The 12422-nt window shown below is 35.2% G+C and overlaps 1 protein-coding gene across 5 annotated transcripts in view; it reads right to left on the bottom strand.

Annotated features, from left to right (window-relative positions):
- SLC39A10 (solute carrier family 39 member 10) overlaps window positions 1–12422 on the bottom strand; it is a 144175-nt gene that overhangs the window by 34105 nt on the left and 97648 nt on the right. For all 5 annotated transcript variants that reach the window (XM_027054331.2, XM_053215472.1, XM_015077962.3 and 2 more), the window contains 2 exons: window positions 6487–7511; window positions 4344–4551 (listed from right to left, as the gene is read on the bottom strand). In XM_027054331.2, the coding sequence (XP_026910132.1) occupies window positions 4344–4551; window positions 6487–7500 (1222 nt within the window). In that variant the 5' untranslated portion in view covers window positions 7501–7511. The remainder of the gene's footprint in view (window positions 1–4343; window positions 4552–6486; window positions 7512–12422) is intronic.

Genomic DNA, 12422 nt, shown 5'->3' with positions numbered 1-12422 from the left:
CTAAGTCTTTTCAGATTGAATAAACTATAATTTTCAATATTATGATGGTCAAGCATCTGTCAATACCTTTGTTAAAATATGTCAATATTATAACAAAAATTTAAGTCATAATCCAGAGTTGATGTAATAACAACTAGAATTTCTTAGAAGCCTTAAAAACAAAAAAAATTTAAAAAGGCTATTCGTTTTAATTCTAGATGTGACAATCTTGTCAGTCTGTGTTTTTCCATGTAAAGAACAAAGTGTTTTATTTTTAATGTAAGTCAAATAATCTCAGGCCTAGCTTCTCCTTTCCCCCTGCCTCATTGAGAATTTATAAGCACCTGTGAGAGACTGTGGTTCTCAAGGTGTTTACTCATCTACAAAGGTCACTGAACATGTAATGAAGCCAGCAAAGGGAACATATTTTATCTGTCCAAACACCAGAATTGAGGGCTACTAGGTGGACTTTCTCTGCCTTAATGACTGGGTATTACCTAACAAGACTATTATTCTTGGGTGTTTTTGTTTTACTAATCTATACTTACAGCAATACTTACTTATACAAATACCTCTACCACTTTCTTGTCTATCTATGTCTGCACTACCTGTCAAAACACTACCAAATATAACTAAATTTAACTCTCTTTATCTTCCTGTCACACTTTTGCTAGCAAAGCAGACTTAAGAACCTTTTTAGCAGAAGCAGTGGAGACGAGTACAGCAGTTACAATTACAAGCTTTAGGTGGAGAATACTCTAGTTCATATCACGGTTCTGCTACCTGGCAGCTATGTGACTTTGGGCAAGTTATTTCATTTCTCAAAGCCTCCATTCCAGCAAATAGGAACAAAAAAAGTTCCCATCTCATGGGTTTAACAAATTAAATATCCTTGTAAAAGTATTTAGAACAGTACATGGTAAGATTCTAATAAAGACTATAACGATTAATTTATCTATTCTCAAGTTATTTTCTTATTGCAAAGAAATTACCAATAGGTAGGTACCTATGAGACTTATTTTGTTATGTACTGAGAGCATTTTCTTTTACTTGAACTCTTTCAAGCTTTAAGGAATATCTATCTCTATCCCAAATAAAACTCTTTTATATATATATATATGGAATGTGATATTCTTAAACATGTCTACCATACTCTTGTGCTATGAAAAAATTTTAAATTCTGCGTTTTCCACCTTTTATCTTATCAGAATTTCTTTTTTGGCCTACATTCACACATATTAATTTAATTTAGTCTCTTTCATTACAATGCAACAGTGCCACTCCATCTTTGGCATTTCAGCCAGAACTGCCTTCATCGTGGTTTTGCACATGATAAAGTTCATGAGAATTCCACTCATTCTGAGAAGACTGTATTATCAAAGTACACTAGGCTGATAGACAAATGACCCTTGAACACTGTGGGGTTGGGGACAAACCCCTGCCTCTGCACGTGTAGCCAAAAATCCAAGTGTAACTTTTAACTCCCCCCAAATTTAACTATTAACAACCTACTCTTGATGGAAAACCTTACCATTAACGTAAACAACACATATTTTGTATAAGTGTTACATATCGTATTCTTGCAATACCTGACTTTTCCTGAATTTCTTCAGTATTTCTAGGCTACCCGGTTCATCTGTGAGGTTTTTTTTGTTGCAAACCTCCAAGAGATTTTCTAATTTATTTATTGAAAAATATCCGCATACAAGTATACACATGCAGTTCAAATCTGTGTTGTTCAAAGGTCAACTGTAGTCATAAAATGATCTTCAAAGACTCATTTTCAACAAGTGTCTTTCCTCGGTTATAACTGAAAGCTTACAGATTAATATTAAGTAATTTATTCAATCAATATATCAGCACTTTTTGTTCAAAGTACCCTTTACCTACTTAGGCTTTAGAGATGCTTGAGATGAAAGACCTGGTCACTTCCTTTAAGTAGCTGAAGTCCACAACAAAAACAGATAACAAATCCAATTATTAAAATCCCTCAAGCTCTGTAAGATAATGGAGATATCCAGAGAGTGTCAAGGAAGGGGATTTAATTAAGCCTAGGATAGTAAATAGGTTATCCCAGAGGGTCTAACCCTTGAGCTGAATTTTTGACAAATCATAGTAGTCCCTCTAGTAGAAAGGTTTAGAAGGTGAAAAGGCAGAGATAAAAGAGGGAAAAAGAGTATAATCTGTCATTAGGAGTTTGTTATGGTTAAGGCTGAAAGGATATAAACGAATGATCAGGGGACCCAGGCTGGCTCAGTCAGTAGAGCACTCAAGTCTTGATCTCAGGGTCATGAGTTTGAACCCCACATTGGGTGTAGAAGAGCTTACTAAAAAAGAATGGTAAGGGATAAGGATGGAGAGGTAGGTAGGCAGGAATCCTATCCTGGAAAGCCTGACTGGCCAAGTAAAGGACTCTGAAATTTGAACAATACAGCATAATGCAGTTTGCTAAAATATAGAAGAAAAAAATAAAACTAGCACATCACATCAAATCTATGTTTTCTAGGGGCGCCTGAGTGGCTCAGTCAGCTAGGTGTCTGACTCTCCATTTCAGCTCAGGTCGTGAACTCACAGTTCGTGAAGTGTGAGCCCCGCACTAGGCTCCATGCTGTTAGTGTGGAGTCTGGTTGGGATTCTCTCTCCTCTCCCTCTCTCTACCTGCCCCTCTCTCCAAAAAAAAAAAGAAAAAAAATCCATGTTCTCATAGACATTATTGCTTATAATAAAAAGATATAAAGAAAAATATTAGAGATCTAATGAAAAATATTGAACAGTGTAAAGATATATGACAAAAATCATAAAAGCGATAATCAGAATTAACTAAATCTGGTAGATAATAGCATAGTTATTAACTGACCAAAGGATTTATCAGACAAACCTTAGCGTTGGTGGGATCTAACATTTATTAGGCCTAGGAAATGCGGGCAAATTACTAAATTTGTCTATACCACAGTTTCCATATCTGCAAGAACAAGAATCATGTAACAGCTCCCTCGTATAATAATTTAATAGATTATTGTTAAAATTTAATGGGGGGGAAAAAGCATGTGAAACACTCAGCACATGGATAGTAAAATGATTAAATACCCTTGGCTTGAATCTCAGTACTATCAGGGATTAGCTCTGAGACTGTGGGAAAGTTATAAGAACATTCTCCACCTTATAAAACTGCTGTTGAGGAGAAGTCATTAACTTTTACTTAACACTTAACACTACAATACGTGTTTGTTAACAAAAGTATGTTAACTATCACTAAAAAGAAAAAGTCTATGTCAGACAATCTCATTTGTATTCTAGAAAGGGACGGTTATGAAGTTATTTCAACAATTCAATCAAGAACCAAGGACCTGAACAAAAGTTATAATGGAGTAGACAGAGTTGGAAGGTATTTAAGAGAAGATTCAATTGGACTTGACAACTGATTATATAAAGGAAACAAAACAAAAACCATATGGGAAAAATTTCAAAGACTTTCAGATTTTATCAAAAACAACTGTTACGGTTTTAGGGATTCAGTAAGAGGAACAAACTTTTCATGGAGTAGAAACTTTGGAAATCTCAAGTGGGAGGTACCTGTGAACATCAAGGTGGAGCTATGTAGCCAACCTAATATGGTTTGAAAAAAGCCTAGATGGGGTGCCTGGGTGGCTCAGTCAGTTAACAGACTGACTCCTGTTCAGGCCATAATCTCATGGCTCGTGAGTTTGAGCCCCACATCAGCCCTGTGCCGACAGATCAGAGCCTGGAGCCTGCTTCAGATTCTGTGTCTCCCTCTCCTTCTCTCTCTCTCTCCTGCTTGCTCAATCTCTCTCTCTCAAAAATAAATAAACATTTTTTAAAAATCTAGAAAGAATTTTAACAATAGTTTCGGTCTTTTGTTGAAGGTCTCTATAAAACTGCCCATGATGAATTCATGTGCCAATCACTGGCACTTCTGAAACATTCAGAGAGTTTAACCACACTGGCTTCCCTTTGTATTTCCTTATAAACTTAATGTTAGCTTTTTATCAGAGGCCCTCAACTCTGCTAAAAAGTAACTATAACACCAAATCACTTTAATTAGTGGCCCCAATATTTACATTTGCCCATGAAGAAGAATCCATTTTATCGCAAACCTACAATCTCCTTTTTAATCTAGTTCTCTATCCATAGCAAAAACATTCCTCCATAATACCAGAAAGGGACAAGTAAGCTGTATTGTGCCTCTTGTCTATCCCCAATCCTTTCTAAATGCTCATATCTAAGCCTGACTAAAACACCGAAAGTCACCCAAAGGAAGACAATTTGGAATTACAGTACTAATTACATTAAAAAAATAAGTAGAGAGACTATTTTGAGGGAAAAAAAACTTAAATCTTTCTTACCTGATGCCCCTATATTTGCCTTATCTTCAGGAACCTGATTTTTATCTTTATTTAAATCTTCAACTAAAAGTTTGTCAAAATGCTCAATACAAAGTCTGCTGTCGATTTGATACAATAAAGCAGGGCAAAGGTATGTAAATAAATCAGGTGAGATCGGAGAATTGGCACCATGACCATAGTATTTTAACAACTGAGTGACGTTCAAACACTGCAAGGGAATTGATAAAACAAATTAAGTAAGAGTACTTTAAGAAGATTAAGCAGAAAAAGAAATTACCATGTAATGAAAAATATTCTAAATATTATTTGAAAATAATCTGTAATACAGATAACTATTACAAATAAAGGTTTCTTTTAAGGATTTATGATGGAAATACATTGAACTTCATTACCCAAGACTTTTTATGGACTTTAGCCATCTTTCCACTCTAATACATGAAGATAATGACTTTCTTGGTAACTGATAAAAATCACTCACAACTATATTCGTAAGGGGTGAGAAGAAAAATCACTTTCCTATTCAAAGAGAAATCATCAATCATTTGTCAAATAGACACAAAGTACTTTAATAAATTTATATTAAAATATATCAGTCTAGCCTAAATGCTAAAAGTAGAAGACAAGAGAAGGCAGCTTCATCCACCAGTACTTTTAAGGGCAAAACAAAGCAGACAACACATAGCAAACAAGTTTGGACCTATCATATGCAAAATATCTAAAATGAAGGCAAAGCAGGTGGTGGTGCTTTTTCTTTTTTCCCCCACACATAATACACTTCGGTTGTATGCTTGTTACTGACTTGCTACCTCATTATATGATTTTTTTTATGGTATAAAAAACAAAATCAAAACACACAAACAAAAAAATGCTTCTTCTCAGGTCTTAATGTGAGATACTACTCTATCTACTGCACAGAACATTTCTAGAAATCCTAAGAAAATTCCCAACATGCATCAGACCTGTGAAGATATAAAACAACATGTTTGACTGATGCAGACCCCACAAGTCTGGTAGAAAGAATATGATAATGTCTGGTTATTATCAACAAAAGATTCTAAGATATTATCTAAAGTAATAAATAAATAAAAGCACTTCTTTACAAATACACTAAGATTTTAAAATATAAGTGACTTTATTTATTTTTAAATAGAAGTGATTTTAAAATCAGTGTTTATAACTGCTAAAATCAATATCTGATTATCCAGGGAAGAAACACAAAGATATTTCCGTAGATGCAAAACATATTTCATAATAGAAACAGAAACAGCAAAGGGTAGGGTCATTTTCCATATTAAATGGTGCTGCTTTTTATACATATGAGCAACAAATAAATTCAACTTTATTAATTGAATAAATTAATAAAAATAAATTTTCTCAACTTTATTAAGAATAAAGAGTACTAAAAATTAAACAAAAATGTTGATATACCTTTAATGAAACAAAATGTGTATGAGGCAAATAGTTAAAAAAAAATCAGGAAGGAACAAATCAAACGTGAAAGTATTCAAAAGAACATGAATATTTTAAAGGAAAACATAACCATCCCATTACTAGTGGACTTTCCTGTTATTTTATCTTTTTGCATTCACCCTAAATCTGTCAAAGGGCATGGGAGAAGATTAATTTTAAGGCAGCAGGCCCTCTGTATCATAAAGTGACATACAGAAAACAAACCTACCATATATACAAAATACCTGACTTTGGAGCTACATCAATGACAGGGAACCATTCTGTAGTTAATTCATTAAGTTAATGATTATGTAAAGAAAATGCCTAGTCACTTTCCAACAGGACAGGCTGAACACAAGAGGCTTTAATTTTCAAATATCTAGAAGCCAACTAACAATAACAAAATGAAAACTTGGGAAGTCAAAACAAGTCATAAGAAAGTAAAATAATGAATATGAGTTCTAACAACCTCTGAACATTTACATTTGAGGAACCCATTTTTGAGAATAACACAAGTGAAAATCCAGATAAAAATCTTTAATCTGATTTTAGGATCTTAAAGTATTTTATTCAGAAACATTATCTGGAAATAAGTTTGAATACGATTGACTATTCTCCACTGTTACTTCATTTTTTACCTAAAATAGTCCACAATTATCTGAGAATTATGGAGCAACCATCTCTTCACACCTACCTCATGCTGACGGTCATCTTCATTATGATCTTTGTGGGTAGCAGCTGAATAAATTGCACTTTTTTTAACATGTGGTGCTTCTCGCTTCCTAGTATGTCGAAGTTCACCTTCATTATCAGGATTAAGATCTTGGTGTCCATGACCAGGATCGTGACCATTATGTTCCGGAAGGCGTACGTGAGAATGACCTGGGTTATGTACACGATCAGGTTTGTGGACCCGATTATGTTCATACTGTTCACCCTGATCATGGTTGGGGGGAAAACCTGGTGTAATAACCTCAGAATTTTCATTACTTTTCTTCCCTTTTCTCTTCCTTTTTCCTTTTGGTAGCTTACTTTCAGATTGTTCCTGTGTTTTATTGGTCTCTGTTGAAGGTTCATGGCTAGGCTCCCCACGCTCACTGTGAGCAATGGAATCATTGGGAAGATGGCGAGTGGTGTTATGATCTAGGTGATGATGCAAACAATGGTGATGACATAAGCGATGATTATGGTCATGTGTATGTTTATCATCAGATTTGACAGATACTTCAATTGTCTCTTTCTCTGGATCACACTTATGGTTTCTTTTTGTTGATACACTAGTCACAGTTTGATTTTCTGAACTTAAATGATTGTGGGAATGCTGGTGGTTATGGGAGTGAAAATGCTTTCCCTCTTGAACTGCCAAAATATCTAAGTGAGAAACATGATCGTGGCCAAGATCCTCATGATTAATCTCAACAACTTTTATCTCTCCAAGGCCCAAGTTTGTTAAAAGTTTCTCCAGACCAAAAAAGGATAATCTTCCATTTTCACCATAACGGTCAAAAAGTTTTTCAATGTAATATTTTTTTTCATTTTCAGCATCCAGCACTGAAAATTTGCTTGACTCCGATTCTGTCATCCCACGACGATGTCTGTGATGTTCTTCAGAACCATGGTCATGTTCTTCATGGCAATGGTTGCAGTGATGGAAAATAAATGTCAGCAAACAAATGAGGCAAAATTTTGTGTGCATATGTACCTTCATTTCTATTTTTCCTAAAGGGATTTAAAAAGAGAGGCAAGTATTAGTTCATACTTAGACACATTCAAAATAATCATAAACTCTCCAGAAATTGCTAATCCACTAGATAAATGTTTTACCACATTTCTTTCATGACTATAAATCATTCTTTCCTTCTTAAATTCCCTATAAAAATGGCCCCTTTTATCAAATGTGTACAACCCTTCAAATTAGTACAAATTGCTCAAGACTCCATCTATAAGACAATTCTGACTCCCTTTAAGCACAACATGTAAGAGTCTACTATATATTTATACAGAAACTGTTGGCTTCCTTCTTATCTGGTCCTTTACAAAAGTGTGCTAATCTCTGTTCTTGAGGTCCTGGGCAGTACAATAAGACAAGAAGATGAAATAAAATGATAAAATGTATAAAAACCAGAAAGATGGGCGCCTGGGTGGCTCAGTCAGGTAAGCATCCGACTCTTGGTTTTGGCTCAGGTCATGATCTCACAGGTTCCTCCATTGGAGACCCACATCAGGCTCTGCGCTGACAGTGCAGAGAATGCTTGGGACTCTCTCCCCCTCACTTTATGCCCCTCCCCTGCTAGTGCTCTCTCTCTCTCTTTCTCAAAGAAAGAAAGAAAGAAAGAAAGAAAGAAAGAAAGAAAGAAAAAGAAAGAAAGAAAGAGAAAGAAAGAAGTCATTATTCACAAATTATAGGATTGGGTATATAAAAAATCCAAAAGAATCTATAAAAATTAATAAGCTAATTCAGTATAATTGCCATATATAAAGACAATAACCTAAAATCAATTTTACTTCTATACACTACCAATAATGAGAAATTAAAATTAGAAAACAGTATCATTTACAGTACCAAATGACTAGGAATAAATCTAGCAAAAGATGTGCAAGACCTTTACATAAATGAAAGATCACATATTACTGAGACAAGTGAAAGACCTAAATAAATGGCTATATCATACTCATGACTGGATGTTATATAGAGCCAAAGTAATGTCAAAATCCCAAAGGAAACTGAAAATTGATGAGGTACTTTTTATAGTTATGTGGAAATAGTAAAGCCCAAGAATGACCAAGACATTCATGAAGAACAAGAACACTTACTCTATCAGCAACTAAAGACAGTGTGGCATTTGATGGAAGAACAAACAAATAAATATACCTAACAAACAAAGAACAATCTAAAAATAATAAAGATTCTTTCTTCCTTGATGCTTGGTCAACTCGATTTCCATTTGAAAGAAAAAATAAAACTTGACTCCTACTTCACACTATATGTAAAATCAATTCAGACAGATTATAAACCTAAACCTCAAACAATAAATGTTAAAGCAATAGAGTGCCCAGAACTGTGCTGTTCAATATGGTAGCTACTACCCACAGATGGCTACTTATATTTAAACTACCTACAATTAAAAATCCAGCTTCTCAGGGGCACCTGGGTGGTTGAGTCAGTTAAGTGTCCAACTCTTGGCGTCAGCTCAGGTCATGATCTCCTGGTTCGTGGGTTCAAGCCCCAAGTCAGGCTCTGTGCTGACGGTGCACGGCCTGCTTGGGATTCTCTCTATCCCTCCCCTGCTCACCCTTTCTGTCTCTCAAATACAAAAACAAAAACAAAAAAAAAAACAAAAATTCAGCTTCTCAATCACCCTCACTACATTTTCAATGCTCAATGGACACTTTCAGCTTATGGCTACTATATTGGACAGTATAGATATAGAACATGTCCATCATCACAGAAAGTTCTATTGGATAGCACACTTCTAGAACTTAGAAATGCAATGTGAGTCAATTATGTAATTTTAAAATTTTCTAGAAAAAGCAGGTCATTTCCATATTTAACTCCCTATATATGCAAAATGTGATCATTTCAACATGTAATAAATATAAAAACTATTAATTTGATTTTGATATTCTTTTTTAATACTATGTTCATTGAAATCCAGCATGCACTTTACACTTACAGAACATCTTTACTCAGACTAGCCACACCTCAAGTGTTCAATAACCACGTGTGGCTACTGGCTACTGTCCTGAAAAGTGTACAACTAGAACATTTATTCAGCAAACTACCATTAAGACCTTCAAGATAGAGAACAAAACTTAAGAGACTCTTAAGCATGGAGAACAGAGAGTTACTGGAGAGGTTGTGGAAGCAGGGATGGGCTAAATGGGTAGGGGCATTAAGGAATCCACTCCTGAAATCATTGTTGCACTACATGCTAACTAATTTGGATGTAAATTAAAAAAATAAAATAAAAAAAAACTGTAGACTATGTTAGCAGGTAGTAAGGAAACTGAAGAGCAGAGCAGGGTAAGGGCATAAGGAGTGCATGTGGGGGCAGGGATGGCCGCCAGTTTTGATATGGTAATCCAGGGGCCAGATGGAGAATGTAGCATTACCAACTTGAGATCATACTGTTTTACAGGCTCTTTCTTCCACTTATTAAATGGTATTTCCCCATGCCATTAAATATTCTTTTGCAATATATATACTAAAAAAAAAAGACCTTCAGGATAGAACATAAAAAACATTATAAAGGGAAAAACAATAAAGTATAGTACAATTAAAACTAAGGTCTGTTCATCAAGAGATTTCATCAAGAGATGAAAAATGGCAAGCCACAGATCTGTAAAAAAAAAAAAGGGGGGGAGGGGGATGCTTGGCTGGATCAGATGGTAGAACATGCAATTCTTGATATTGGGGTTGTGGGTTTGAGCCCCATGTTGGGCATAAAGATTACTTAAAAACAAAATCTTAATAATAAAAAAAGGCAAGTCACAGATTGAGAAAAGATTATCACCATGTTACCAGTCAAGAATATATAAGGAATTTCCACAAGGCAACGTGAAAATTATGTGACAATTCAATGGAAAAATAGGCAGGAAGTCTGAACAGGCATTTTTTAAGAAGACAGCCAAATTACTAAGCATATGAAAAGATTCTCAACTTCAGTAGTTATCAGAGAAATACAAATGAAAATCACACTTGGGTATTACTATATACCCACCAGAATGAATAAAATACAAATGGTGTAGATAATGCACTGCTGGTGGGACTAACCATACATTGGTATCTTTTGGAAAAATGTTTGACAGATCCCCCAGAAGTTAAACATAAGCATATCCACTCACACAGCAATTCTACTCCTGGGTATATGTTCAACAGAAATGCATACACAGTGACACCAAAAGACATGAACATGAAAATTAACATAATCATCATTTATCATAGCTTAAAACACACACAAAAAAAGGCCAAATGTTCATCAACAGAATAATCTTTCAACAGAATACTATACAGGAATGAAAATGAAATTACAGCTTCACACATTAACACAAATAAATCTCACAAACATGAGATTGTACAAAAGATGGCAATCACTAAAGAGACCGTAGTGTATAATTCTATTTATATAAAGTTAAAAATGAGTAAAACTAAACCAAGATAATGACTTTTTTTTTCCTTAGAGATTTTACTCTGAAGTAATCTCTATACCCAACATGGGCCTGAACTCATAACCCTGAGATCAAGAGATGCATGCTCTACCGACTAAGCCAGCTAAGGTACCCCAACGATGACTTTTTGAAAGGTAGGTAGAGGGCAATAATTGGAACTGGAAAGTGAGGTAAATGAGTAATGGTTACACAAATATGTTTACTTGGTGATAATTCATTGTATTTATACTCTGTGTACTTTTCTATATACATAATGTATTTAAATGAAAAAGCTTTCTGGGGCGCTGGGTGGCTCAGTCGGTTGAGCGTCCAACCTCAGCTCAGGTCAGGATCTCGCAGTTTCTGAGTTCGAGCCCCGTGTCGGGCTCTGTGCTGACAGCTCAGAGCCTGGAGCCTGCTTCCGATTCTGTATATCCCTCTCTCTGCCCCTTCCCCGCTCATGCTGTCTGTCTCTCAAAACAAATGAATAAATGTTAAAAAATAAATAAATAAAAAAGAACTACCTTAAGACAGGATGCTTTGGTTATAAATAATAGAACACTAAAGGAAAATTTCACATAAAAAGCTGGGAGAAATGGGTGGTTCCAGGATTATTGCATGATCAAAAACTCACGCTCTCAGGTTTGTCCCTGCAGTCTCAAGGAACTGCTATTGCTACAATCATTCTAACCTTGTACAACTATATTCAAAACTGGAGGATTTCTCTTCATGTCTCTTCTTACCCAGGGAGAAAAATCTTTCCCTCAAGTCTATCCCAGATTTCTCTTTCCATATATTTGAACAGGACTGTTCAACATACCCATGCCAAAACCTGTAACTGGTAAAGGAAGAAATTACTATGATTGACTTAGACAAACATATTCATTCCCTTAGGAATGGAAAGATCTCTCTCTCTCTCTCTCCTGCATATGAGAGGAAGTGCCCACAGAACATGGGGACTTAACAGCAGGTTTAAAAGGAGGTAAAATAAAGAATGGCAGTCAATTATGTAATAATTAGTGCCTGCCACAAACCTACATGCCCATCAGTGGAAGAACAGATGAAATAAATGTGGTATATTTATGTCATTAAAACTTACACTGCAGTTATAAATGTACGAACATGAAGGAATATATAACATGCACAAATCCCAGAAACAATTTATAAATTACAAAAAGATACATGTCCTATCACTTAAACACAATTAAAAACATGCAGAACATCTTACTTTTAGGGTGTATATATACAGGTAGCAAGAACCTATCATGGGGATGATTACACTCTGGAATGGTTACTTTTCAGGAAGAGGAAGGGAGTCAAATGCACTGCATCGCATCTGCAGTTTTATTTCTTAAGAAGGGAGGAGGGGGCCTGAAACACTGTCACAAAACACTTATTATTTGTCAGAGCAGCATAATGGGATTCAGGTGATATTCTTCAATGTAGTCTTAAGTTTGAAAAGATTTCACATAACTTCTCTCC

Source organism: Acinonyx jubatus, chromosome C1, assembly GCF_027475565.1.
Source record: "Acinonyx jubatus isolate Ajub_Pintada_27869175 chromosome C1, VMU_Ajub_asm_v1.0, whole genome shotgun sequence".
Taxonomy (NCBI): Eukaryota; Metazoa; Chordata; class Mammalia; order Carnivora; family Felidae; genus Acinonyx; species Acinonyx jubatus.
The sequence above is the reverse complement of the archived record's forward strand: the minus strand, read 5'-3'. Positions and strand labels throughout refer to the sequence as shown.